Source organism: Kryptolebias marmoratus, linkage group LG16 (assembly GCF_001649575.2).
Source record: "Kryptolebias marmoratus isolate JLee-2015 linkage group LG16, ASM164957v2, whole genome shotgun sequence".
Classification (NCBI taxonomy): domain Eukaryota; kingdom Metazoa; phylum Chordata; class Actinopteri; order Cyprinodontiformes; family Rivulidae; genus Kryptolebias; species Kryptolebias marmoratus.
The window spans coordinates 23,649,408-23,663,151 of record NC_051445.1 but is presented as its reverse complement, the minus strand read 5'-3'; the positions used below and the strand labels follow the sequence as shown (position 1 = coordinate 23,663,151).

General features: G+C 40.9%; 1 protein-coding gene across 1 annotated transcript; it reads left to right on the top strand.

Annotated features, from left to right (window-relative positions):
• Positions 1-1,110: 1,110 nt before the first annotated feature.
• Positions 1,111-6,649, top strand: prdm13 (PR domain containing 13). Its single transcript, XM_017413115.3, has 4 exons — positions 1,111-1,453; positions 2,551-2,682; positions 2,794-2,914; positions 5,022-6,649. The coding sequence occupies exons 1-4, from the start codon at positions 1,286-1,288 to the stop codon at positions 6,506-6,508; spliced, it is 1,908 nt and encodes a 635-aa protein (XP_017268604.1). The 5' UTR covers positions 1,111-1,285; the 3' UTR covers positions 6,509-6,649.
• The last annotated feature ends 7,095 nt before the right edge of the window (positions 6,650-13,744 follow it).

Genomic DNA, 13,744 nt, shown 5'->3' with positions numbered 1-13,744 from the left:
GAGGCCGAAGCTATTTTATTTTATTTTATTTTATTTTATTTTATTTTATTTTATTTTATTTTATTTTATTTTATTTTATTTTATTTTATTTTATTTTAATGAAATCTTCAACTTTAATTAATTTATTATTATTATTATTATTATTATTATTATTATTATTATTATTATTATTAATTGGTCATTCTCTAAAGCTCATTTTTTTTATTAAAGAAATTTGAAAAACATTTTAAAACTATATTTTTTCTCCATATGAGTCAAAAATAGGTGTTCATGTGTTTTCTTCGCAAACCGCAAACGTTAAATTCAAATGGAAAAACCACAAGTGTGTGTGTTTGTGTGTGTGTGCGCGCGCGCGTTGTGAAGATGCTGATGTTATTTTCCTCTGAGTGTTTCTCCTCCTGCTGCTGGTTCTCTCCTTTCAGTACCTGCCCGATCCCAGCCCGGCACACGCCGGGAGTCAATAGAAGTTAACAAGTCCTCTAAACTTCGCTGCTCCTTTTGTTGCAGTCGGGACCGAACGGAGGAGGGGCAGCGGGGCCCTTTGGAGCACGAGGAGCCCTAAGAATGGCAGCCAAGTAGATTTAAAGTAGCCACCGATTCCCAAAAAGCCGCTCTGAAAGGAAAGAAAGGAGCGGGGTGAGGATTTATGGAGGAATTATACAGTGGATTTGTCAGTTCAAATATCGGACCTGTCTGCGGGACAAAGCCACATGCTGAGGATTAATGGTCGCTCCGGACCTTTGATTCCGCGCGCTCCTTTCTCCGGCCTTGACAAATTGGATTTCGGGGATGGGAAGGTCGCGGGGCCCTTTGTGCCTCCTGACCGTTCTGGAGCGATTCTTTATGCGGCGGGATGCGGGAAAGGCTCCATGTGAGCGGGCCGGCCCGGTTTCCCTCCGCACACAGCTGCTGGGAGAGCCCAACTCTCTCACACTCACAAACACACCTACTGCAAACTCAGGACCGCTCCCCCCTCCCTCCCTCCCCCCTGTAAACCAGCATCACCTCTCTGCAGCACCCTCCCTTCCTTCACTCGCACACTTGCATCCTCAAATAGAGAGGTCGAGTGTGTGTGTGTGTGTGAAGGGGTGTGTGTGTGTGTTGGGGGGGTGCCTCACTCTGCTCCATCACTAGAAAAACCGGAGAGCAAAACGCCACCGCGTCACTTTGAGGGCGGATATCGGCCTCTCCTCATCCTCCTTTTTTTTCCCCGCGCGCGCTCTCCCTCTAACCCTCACCTCCTCTCTCTCTCTCTCTCTCTCCCTCATCGCCTCTATCAGTCTTCATGGTTCTGATCTCCCCCCGCGCCATGCAAGCCACCCGGGCGCCCACCACCATCAGCGTGTTCGCGGACTGCAGCATCCCGGCCGGGCTCCGGATCGGACCGGTACCGGGCCTCTGCAAGCTGGGGAAGTACGTCTCGGACCGGAAGGAGGCTGGACCAAAGAAGAAAGTAAGTCGGACACGTTTAAGTTGGAAAAAAAAAAACTTTTCCTATTTTTAGAATATTTTTTTATTATTTCTAAACTCAAGCATTTCCCCTGTTGGAAACCTCCCCTTTAATTTTTCACTAGTGCACTTTTAAGTCTCTTTACAAATATATATTAAAAGAAGAAAATCAAAGGTAATTCTGATGCCTTTTCCTGCCTGAACTGTCAAACTTCATCGGGCCCGGGTTCGTTAATTGCTTTGGTCTGTCGGGTTAGAAATAATTGAGCTCCATTAGCGGCCGAGCTGTCAGACTGAGCTGCTCCTTATCCGGCCTAATGGGCACCAGGGCTCCTCTGAGTGGCACCGCCGGGCCTGTTGTCCCCACGAGCCGCTTAATGGTATTGAAACCCGGCCACAGAAAGATGCCTCTGCTGTCCGGAGGGGGAGGCCAGCCTCACCCTGCGGCCACGAGGAAAAAATATTAATAAACAAACTAATCACATGTGTGTGTTTGGATGCAGCTCCCATCGGGGTGTGGGATTAAAACGAAACATGGAAACTTGATTGCAGAGACTTTTTTTTTTTTTTTTTTTTTGAGGAATTCCAAACTCTTACTTTCACCGTGAAGCGCAGTTTATTATTGTGGAAGCTGTCAGCGGCTTGTGATTGATGCGTCTAAATGCGTGGCCCCCGGGGGCTGCAAGGGGATCATCAGGTGCAATCTCCGTGTCAAATGTCACGCTTCCGTCCTTAATGTCCTCGAACAGTTTAGAAACGCTCTGACACTCTTCAAATTCGTTTCCCATATCAAGTCAATTAGGCCCCGCGTGGCTGTGTGTGCGGTTTGTGTGCGTGTTTTTTATATTTAAGGAGATCCGCAACAGAGCGGATAAAAACGCATTAAGTGCGCCTTGGTGACAAACACCTCCACGTCCTGCTCCTCCCTGCCAACAGGCAGGCACTCAGGGGCGAGGCTGCGCGTAAAATGTGTCCAATAAAATAAAATAAAGAGAGGTTTAAGTTTATTTTTAAGAGGATGTATTTATAAGAGTTAAAAAGGCAAAGGCCAGACGCTTTGACCAACATCAAGTTTTCCTCTTTTTTTTTTCTCTGTCTCAGATCCGTTTGGTCCGCGGGGAGTTTGTGGATGAGTCCGGCTGCCCCGTGCCGGACTGGATCGGACTCATCAGCGCCGCGAGGAGCAGCCAGGAGCAGAACCTGGAGGCTGTGTCGGACCTACCTGGAGGACAGGTGACTCTTCATCCCAAGCGCCTTACATCACATCTGCGCAGCCGGGAAACTTTCACTGGCTATTCTTCAAATATTCCAACTTATATTTATTTTTTGATTTTTATTTTTGAGATTTTCTACCGCGTGCTGAGAGAAATCCCGGCAGGAGAGGAGCTCAGTGTGTGGTACTCCAACGCCTTGGCTCAGTGGTACGACATCCCCACCACGGCCACCCCCACGCACGACGAGAAAGGTAAATCAGACTCTTAATATTAATAAAGGGAAATGTGGGGCCTTGAAGCAGAAGAACAGCAAGATAATGGCCTTTAAAATTCTTCTTCTTCTTCTTCTTCTTATTATTATTATTAGACATAAACATTTGCTGAATTATGTTCGTTTCTCGTTTCAGTCGGTCTATTTTTTTTATTTTAATAGCTCCAATTAAAAATCTATTTTACTTTTTTCTGCACTGTTATGTTCGTTTTAAGGACTGTTTGTTTAATTTTTGGGAAAAATAAATAAATCGAAATTTAATCGAAATAAATATCCAAACTGAAACAGAACTCCAACACTTTCGGGTCCTTTTAAGATGTTTTTTTTTTCTCAACGGGTTGTGTTGTTTTGATAAAGATAAATCCCAGAAATAAATTAGCATACATTTACTAATATTTGAAAGCAGAAAAATGAAACATAATGACGAAAAAAAAATAGATTCATTTGACACGAGAGACATAAGCGCGCAGCGAAAATCAACACATTGAATTTTATTTTCAATATGAATTAGCAAAAATGAAAATTTGATGTTATTTTTTCCTTGGTTATTAGTATGTATTTAACTGTTAAGCCATGTATTTGGGCTAGTAATGATAATTCTGAGTTTGATCTTGAGGATTAAAGTCTAATCATAGTTAAACAGCAGCTCAGCAGAGCGTCATCCTATTATCAGGCAAAGGATTATCCAGAGACTGATGAAAATTCCTTTAACAGACGGTGATTTTTCTCATGAGACATATTGGAAAAGCCTTTTATGGCTCATTTGTACAGTCGAAAGTCTGATATGACATCGGTCCAAGCCAATAATAATAATAAAAACCTCGGTTTTTATAAAGTAATTATGGTGCTTGAAACACGGAATAAAAAGCAGCAATTAAAAGCAGAAAGTGACGCGCCTCTGCGGGCCCAGAAAGAGAAGAGGAACCCGGCGATTCAGCCGCGAATTGGAGGTTAACGAATGTCACCGCGTCATTAATATTCATGTATTCAAAAGCAAATAATTCAAAAACAAGTGCTTCACGGTGAATTAGGTGGGTGCGTTAAGGTATTGTAGCCTAATGAATGCTAACTTTTATGTGGGGGTGTATATTGCCCTGATTCTCCGGCCCAGCACACCGTGTGCGCTCCTGGACATACGCTGCCCCCCCCCCGCACCCCCTCCTCTTTATGAGGCGTCAACAGATGGGCCGCCGCCATTGTTTCTGGAGACTTGCGATTTCAAGCAACAGCTGCTGTCACTTCCACGGGAAAGCGCGCAGAGAGGGAAAGGGCCGCTCTCAATGGCCCGGCTCCGGAGCGCCAGATTGGGCTGGGCGTTTGCCCTTTTGATGGGGATCATAAACAATGGCCCGTATGAGGATTACAAAATCATTACATCTATATTATCTTTTGAGTGCTCGACTGGGGGTCATTTGGATGGCTCCTTGTGTCTATTACCATTTGGCACCAGATCTTAGAGGCAGAATCTTAACCATTGTGGCCTGATGCAACTTGGTTTTCATCAATCATTTTATTATTGTTATTATTTTATCTGAGGAGCAATGGAAAATGTTGAAAATAATATTTAAGAAAATTCGATTTTTAGTGGCTTTGATCTAGGCCTAATAATAATTTTATCTGACAAATTATTAAAGCTGCTTTTTGAATTTCATGCACAGATAAGGCATTTTTTGCGAAATAAATGCAAATATCAGTAAATCATGTGTCTAATAAATGTTCAATATTTAGTTATTTGTGTTGTATCCCGTAAATATGTGTGTTTGAATGTTGGAATGTAATAGGAGAATGCTTTATTTTCTTGTTGTTTGAATTTAACGCACGGATTTGGATTTTACGCACATTTTAGTGAATAATAATGTGTCTAATAAATTATCAGTATTTAGTTGGTTGTATTTTATGGCTTCTGTTTGTGTGCTTGAACGTTTGAATGGAGGAGGAGAATGCTTTATTTTCCACAGGTAACTTGCCTATTTGAATTTTACGCACTGATTTGGATCTTACGCACAGCCATAACGTGTCTCCACGCTGATCCAGATTGACCTCAGTATTAATGTCCTGTTTTTTTTTTGTTTTTTTTTTGTCTACAGGCGATGAGCGTTACATTTGTTGGTACTGCTGGAGAATATTCAAGTACCCGAACACGCTCAAGGCCCACGTCCACTTCCACTGCGCTCTAAGCAACGGACGGGGGTTTGTGGCCAGCGAGCAGCCCAGGGGCACCGAGTCCTTCAGCAGGTCCCCCAAATCCGGAGACATTCCCAACATCTCTACCTCTCCCAGGAGCAGCCACAGTAGCTCATCGGTCTCAGACTCCGGCAGGAGGGCTGTGTCCTCTTCACCGTTCCTAAACAAAACGGGACTGTCGAAGAAAAACAGCTCTGAGGAGCAGGACAGGGCCCTTGATATGAGCGTCACCTCAGCCAGAAACCACCAGGCACACCTTCTCGGTCTGGGCGCTACCTCTTCAGTGCTGAGCACCATGGGCTTCCATCCGGGCGTGCGCTCCGCCTTCAAGCCCACCGGCGTCTCCAAAGTCCCGGAGCCTTCCAGAGAGGAGGCTAACGGGAAGATGAGCGGCCTCGGCTTCAGCAAACTCATCGGGAACATGAAACCAATCCGCAGCCTGGGAGAGGGCCTGAACGGAGGCGGGAGTCACGCTCCAAAGTGCGCGCCCGCTATTCTGGACTCCACATCTCAGATGGTTCCGTGCGCAAACCCGATCCGGGGCTTCCCGTTGCTGCAACACGTGGAGGAAACCTCGGCCTTTAAACACGTCGAGAGCCGGATGCACTCCGGCCTGTCCCCGTCCCGTTACCCCCAGATGCCCCCCGTGCTTCACTTCGAAAGGTTCTCTCTCCCTCATTTTGACGGAGTGAAGTCTTACAGCGGAGACTGTAACCTCCCTCTGATGCCCTTCACCGTCTATAACGGGGAGCTCCTGTACAGCTCGCCCTACTATCCGCTCAAATTCCAGTTCAGCAACCTACTCAAGTACCCCGACTCCGTGCCATACTTCGGCGCGCCCCCCCTGAGCCAGGACCTGGGCTCCATCACAAACATAGACCGGGAGATCGCCATGCACACGCAGCAGCTGTCCGAGATCGCCGTGGAGAAGAACCGGACGCGCATGGACCCCATCCCCACCGGGAGCGCGGGCGGCACCGGGTCGGGCAAGCCCAAAAAGGGACACCTGTGTCTGTACTGCGGCAAGCTTTACTCGCGGAAATACGGCCTGAAAATCCACATGCGGACTCACACGGGCTACAAGCCGCTCAAGTGCAAAGTGTGCTTCAGGCCCTTCGGAGACCCGAGCAACCTGAACAAGCACATCCGGCTGCACGCCGAGGGCAACACGCCCTACAGGTGCGACTTCTGCGGGAAGGTGCTGGTCCGGAGGAGGGACCTGGAGAGGCACGTGAAGTCCAGGCACCCGGGACAGACCGTGAAGAAGCTGGACGAGAAGCCGAGCGGCCTGTTCGAGGACGCGGAGCAGAAGAGCGACAACGACAGCGACGTGGACGTATGCTTCACCGACGACCAGAGCGACCAGGAGTCGGGCAAAAATAACGACTGAGATGTCTGTCCGCTCACACACACCAGATACTTTGATGTACACAGAAAGAAACAATCTTTTGGTCTTGTATTGTTTTAGTAGAGCGATCCAATGGGGACAGAACAGGCCAACAAAGTTGAAGGAAAAAACAATCATTTTCAGAAGGAAGGTTGCTCTTTGGACATTTTTAAATAGATCAAATTTGATATCGAACACTTGACAGCTTCAAATTTTCTCCCTCCTTTTTTTTTAGTCTCAGACATTTGACAAGTCACCAGCAGGCATGCGCATTTCAGCTCGTCAAATAAAAGAAAAGCAAGAAAAAGAAAAACAATAGATCTCATAGTCTGCTCCTGGTCTTGTTTGTCTTGAATGCCAGTCATCATAATCACACACACACAAACAAACAAACAAACAAACAAAACCCTGCAACACAGACACTGCAGCTGTGCACAAAACAAGAACAATGATCAGTCACAAACATTTTTTTCCTTTTCATGCAAACGCTGTTAGGGCCGAATATGAGACTTGGTTAAATTTCACTCTTTGCAATGTTAAACAACAACAACAAACACAAAGCAGCAACCAAGTGTTGCAACAACACATCTATCTTTGTTTCCCCTGGAGAAATGACTGATGAAGTTAACAAAACACCTGGTCCAAAAACGGTGGAGTGAGAAAACTTCACAGTGACTGTTCCTGGAAATATTGTGATTTCACAAAAAAGTGACCCCCTTTGCATTTCTTTTTTTGTGAATAATTTCCCCACACCCTCCTCTAAACTGTCGGTTGCACTTTAAAATCAACAATGTGTTTCGTTTCTGTTCACCAATACTATAACCCCCACCCCAGATAACTCCCCAAAACAGACACTGTACTTAAATTTGCACTTTTTTAAAACGAGCTGTTCATAAGGAAGCAGCCAGCAGCTTCCAGTTTATTTAAGGAATTCTAAGCAGAGAAAGAAAATGTATTGATTGCATTTATGTAAAGTAAGATATTCCATATTTCAGTGCTGTAAGTGTTTATAAGTGATGTTGTCTATAGGAGGACAATATTTTACTGTAATAATTAAGTGGTTGGTTTTTGAATAAATTAAATTTAAAACATAAACATGATGTTTGAGGTGTTTTTTTTTTCAATATAATGGCAATCCTTTTAGAATCAGAGGATCATTTCTCTACATTCAGCCTTGAGAGTTTTAAGAATGGCAAAGACATGAGGAAACAATATTTTAAAATTTTAATTTATTGTTTTTGTAAGTTAAGACGCTCTAAATTCTTCACTAGATCCTCTCCAGTAGGTCTGCATTTATTTCTTCTTTAATTCTTTCTTCTTATTTATAGCACAAAAAAAAAAAAAACTGTCATCTATTAAACCAGTATAAAGAAAAAAAAACTTGAAATGTGTGATTACCTAAGGAGAATTCTTTCAAAAAAGAAATAAAGTATTTACCTGCAATGTTTCTCCTAAACTAATTGCACAAACTGTATGTGAGCTGGATTTGTCGCCTCTGTTAGACTTTGTCTTGCTATGATGTTGGACTCATGTTTAATCAACATTTTTACTGGATCTTTGACTGATTAAAAGTAAAATAAAAATACAATTATTCTGCATCATAATAGGATACAGCAAACAAAATTTGTGCATGCAGTAAAATAAAAGCAAAAAAATAAAAGAAGTAAAAACAGTGAAAAAAAATTAAAAAGCTACTTGATAAAAAAGGTAAAAGTTTTAAGGGCAGTGGAGAAAAGAAAGAAATACAGCAAAGTGTCATAATGTGCAAAACAGGCCGACCTCATTCTGCTACATGTCCACTGTAAAAAAAAAAAGAAATATAATGGACAAGCAGCCAATCTAAAAATAGCAACTTAAAAAAAGAAAGAATTTAAAGCAAAAATAAGCCAAGCCTGCATTTTTAAAAGGTTTGCACATATATTTAAAAAAAAAAAAACAAGGGTGGAGGAGTTGAGAAGTCTTCTTTTAACAAAATGAATGTTGTTTTTAAAAATTAAACATGCAATAAATAAATAAATAAACAGAATTTAGTGACATCACATAGAAAGCTTCTATAAAGGTTTTTCGTTTGCAAAAAGTCATAAAGTGTGGAAAAACAATTCAGGTGTGTGCAAAAAAATATCTATGTCTTTTTAAGTAATCTGATTTTTCACCGTTTAGCTTTCTCACACATATTTGCACCTCTGATAAGTTATCAAGTGAAAAAAATCTGAATATTCAAACTTCTGCTGGTTTAATCCTGCAGACGGCGCAGGTAAATCCTTCAGCTCAGCTGGGCATCAGCAGAAATGTTTGTTCACCTTTCTTCTCACAGTTGAGACAAAGATTTTCATTTATTCACATTAATCTCCCATCCATCATATTTCCATTTTGAAGCGCTCACACCTAAAAGTTCACCGAGGCATCACAGGTGGAGAGACAATAAACAGCGAGACCATTTTAACAAACAAACAAAAACATCCATCAGTCCATTCATTTTTAACTGTTTATCAAAGGTCAGGTTGTACAGGAAACAGGTCAAGAAGAGAAACTGGACATCCCTCTCTCCAGTTCCTCCTGGGAGATTCCAAGGCGTTTCCAGACCAGAGAGAATATATAATCCATCCAGCGGGTTCTGGGTCTGCCCCAGAGTCCCTTCTCAGAAGGCCATACCTGAAACACCCTGAGGAGACATCCTAAACAGATGCCTGAACCACCTCAGCTGGTTATTTTCGATGTGGAGGATCTTAAAGTGAAGCTGCTGCTCCTGAGGCTGAGCCTGACCAGCCTGAAGGAAACTCAACGTGCATTAAAGATAAGAAACAAAACTAACTGTCAGTGTTGAGGACACAATGTAGAGTGTGCGATTTAAAACCCTAACTTGGAGCAGACATGATATCCTAAAAGAAAAGCATTCACAACAATATTTATAAATTATGATAGTTAAACATTTAAATAATAATAATAAAAAAAAAAAATCCAAATGCAACCACATTTGAAGAGAAAGGTGAGCTGTTTAATTGTCGTAACTCTTGGTTGTCCTGAACTCCATCCATTAAAAACCTCAGCTCAGATGAACTGTTGGAACCTGATGAATATGAGGATAGACAGGCAGAACATCTGCAGGACCTTAGCTGACTTGGGTTCTTGAAGCAGACTTGAAGTATTTTGATGACTGGATCTTGGCTGACTCGTGGACTCCGATCCCTGCTCTGGCCAAAGGCGTGCAGGTGTGGTGTCTGAGACGTGCCATGACTGGCTCTGACCAAGCTTGTTCTTGAGCTGCTTGCTCTAAAACAAGTGATAAGGAGATGATGAGGATCTGAAAATCAACCCAGGACACAAAGAGGGACAGATTACTCAGAGAAACAAAGACACACAAGACAGGTGGGGAAACAAATATCTCAAAATGTTACAAAAGCAAAATTAATTCATTAATTTATTGATTAGCTAAAGGCTCCGTATTCCCTGCAAAAATGCACCTTTCATGCCAGTTTAAATTAACATTATTTTATAGTAAGAAGGGATGGAGTTGTAGCCATTTTGGTCAAACCTTAAAAATAACTTCATGCAGAATCTCGTGCAATATTAGAGAATGTCACTTAAAGTGTGTGTTGGCAATGACTCTCAGCAACTACCACATCACATCTGAGCTCTGTATTTGTAAAATGAATTGACTTACCACCTTTTATATGTTGGATAATATCGATTAGCTGTGACAGCCATCTTGGAATGTATTAACTCCAAAAGTGAATCAGTTAACGTACATCCAGGGATTATTACCTGCAAGTTTCATGAATATCTGTCCAGTGGTTCATTAGATTTTTTGCTAACAGACAGTGTTGACTTTTAATGGTTAATGCTACAGTTTTAAGCAAAGATCTGACTCTGAGCTACAAGTTTTAGCTCAGTATCTGTAAAACTGAGTGATTTAAAGGTGTTTTTAGGGAGCTCAAATCAAATATTACCCAAGGTTTTGAGGGCCGTCATTTTTCACATGTGGAATATTGACAAAATGAATATGACAAATAACTCTCTCCCAGAGTGATACAAAAAAACAGTATTTCCTACTTCAAGGGTGAAGAACAATAATTTGTGCAATCATTCAGCAAAAATGAAAAAGCCTCCTCCTTTCCTAAATGTTATCCTCTTTAGTACGAGTCCAAGCTGCAAACTCAAATGTTTAATGTTGAAAATGAGCTTTATTTTAAACTTTACATACTTTAAATGATTTCTCATTTTTCAATTTGGTAGTTTTTATCAGCTGAACAAAGTATTTCATTAGTTTGACTAATTTTTTTGTATTAGACTAAACTTTTAAGATGTTTGTGTGTCTGTTACCAAAATATCTCTTGAACCACGGGACAACTTTTACTTTTACTGAAACTTGCAGAACATAATTATTGGATGTATGTCTGTAACTGATTAAGTTAACTTGATTCAAGACGGTGGTTACAGCCAACTGACCTTAAAAAACACAAAACTGGCTATAACTCAGTCAATTTTACAGATATTGAGCTAGAATCTGGTGTGATAGTAGCTGACAGTGATCATGAATATATATTCTGGGTGCCAACTTTCAGAGTCAACTCAGGTTTTCTGTTAGCAAAATATCTTGCAAACCACAAGACAAATATTAAGGAAAATCTAACCAGCATAACATTATTTTCAAGGTCGGACTAAAACAACTACTGTTATTTCTCAACAAAAGATGATCTTAGTCTGAAACTATGGCATGAAAGACACATTCCTTCAAGAATTGCTAAGCCTTTAATTTTCCTCTGCTTCTTCTTCTTATTATTTAAATTATGTAGCCTGTTCCTTTATTGAAAGTGAGGAATAGACCATACTGAGGTCTCCCTGTTTGTCAGTGATGTTTGGATGTGGAACATGGCGTAGCTCTGCTCTTGTATATGTTTTGTTGACATTTTTACTTCAGAATAGTTTTTTTTTGACAGAATATTGTGTTTTATGTGAACACAAATGTAATTTATTATAATCTATGTATAAATGGTGGGAGAATACTAGCACGGTTATATGAATTCAGCCAAAAACCCATGTATTGGATGGGATTGTCTTTATGTGAAGAAAAAGCTGATACCTCCTCTGATTATCACTGTAGTTTGCAACCTGTCTGTCGTCTCATCTTACCTCTCAGTCGGTCCAAGCAGACAAGTCTTCTACCTGAGATCTGGGTTTTTGGGGTATGGGGAAATCTCATATTGTATCTGCTGTAGCCTTCTGCTCCATACACACTCAGCACCAAAGATTGAAACAAAGTAAGATTAAACCACATTTTATAAACATACATAATAGCCATCCCAAACTGAGTTATGACATGAGTTATTGTGAATAACATTTGAACTGGACTGTAAATGGACTGAACTAAAATAGAATTGGAAACAATTGAATACATTGGGATTTAACTGGATTAAAATAGGATTGAACTAAACTTGATTTTGTTTTGAAACTGAATTGTAATTAATTACTTCTACAATTGGTTCTGGAGGGGAGGTAATGTATAAAAACATGACACCTTATAATACAGTTATAATTGTGGTGACTCGGAACAAATATATCCTTGTGCACATAATCCGTCTGGAACAAGAGAAACAAAAGGTTGGTGTGGTGCACGTGACAGAGTTCAACAGTTTGTTTATCAAACACGCGTGCTCATTATCACTGACAACCAATGCTTCCCATGATTCATCCCACAGGAATTATTGTAATTATCCACAAAGTGTTTTCACACTCGGCAGGGGTGTGGCATTAAGAGGGTCAGAGCTGAGAGTCTGCCCCCCTGTGTTCACTGTACCCTGTATTATATCCTCTCATGCGTGGGCCTCTCCGCGGTGGGAGCCACCATCATTCTGGATCAGGTCCAGGCGCTGTTTGTGTTCAAACCCCCGTCACTCTCTCGCACAGCCATCCCCTCCCACTAGCTTTTCTAATCAATTAGTGCTGTTCATTAGTAGGAACACTGGAGAAAAAGAGTTTGATTCCCAGCCCAGAACTGAATTTCACCAGTCACACACCACACCAGCACTGCTTTATTTTCAGGCTACTTATTTATCTTTTCTTTTTTTTCTTGACGACATGAATCTATTTGAACTTCCTGCTCCTGCTGATCAAGCAGCAGATCAGACATAATAAACATAACTGATATTTTAGATTGATATCACGGATCTGTAAGATACTATGTGGTTGAAGGACGTCACAGAGTCTATGGTTTAGGAAATCAATGTGAATTACTTGTTCTTAAACCATTTCATTCTTTATTGCAGCCAAAGAAATGTTCATTCAAAGCAAAAGGCTTTTTTAAACTGAGAGCCAATCATCAAACAGAAGCCAAACCAATAGCTGATGGAATTTGCACAGATATAAAAAAAAATATATTCTTTTATTATTTTAATTTTTTAGCAAGGACACAGGAACTAAGATCCCAAGGAAAAGAAAGAAGGAGATGATGACCTGAATATAATGTTATATTAGAAATAAATAGTTGTGGGTGAGGAGTTGTGTGCCATTTGTTCAGCCCTTTATTCTGGTCAAATTAACTGTAACATACTGTGTATAAAAGGTGAGTACAAGGTGGATGGTGTAAAACTGAACAGCAAATGAAAAAGGTTTGTTCAGCAGGAGGAACTCTGAAGGATCTTGTAAAGATGTTCTTAGTGACATTTCTTGATGGATAGTTTCACACACACAACGATTTTTGATATACAGCACATAAAGTTTTAATAATAAAAACATCTTTCATCATCAGGTTGATGGCATGTGTGAGTTGGGTATTTCTTTAAAAGAAGCTTGTGAATACAATAATCTGTGGTAAAACACAGTTTGAAACTCTAACTTGAGTGATTCTACGTCCTACAAAGGTAATTTCATGCTGCAGTGCTTTGAATCTTGGAATAATACAAAAATATGAACAATTGAGTTGCAATCAGTGAAAGGGGTATATGATTTATTTTCCCTTACACTCTTTGTGTTTTGGTGTAAAAGACCTTTAACCTAATGTCAAAGTACACAGAAAATAAAACCTTGGAGACTGACAGAGCTCAGCTCAACAAATTAAATGATTTTAATGTCTTTATATGTCCATATCTCAGTATCTAAAGTAACAATCTTTGAAGAAACACATATAACTTGCAGCCCTAAATGTTATGATAAGGAAGAAACAGAGTTATAGTAGTTTTTGTCAAAGCTTGTAAATTACATTATGTGGGATCTCAGGTGAACTTGACAGATCTTTCAAGATGT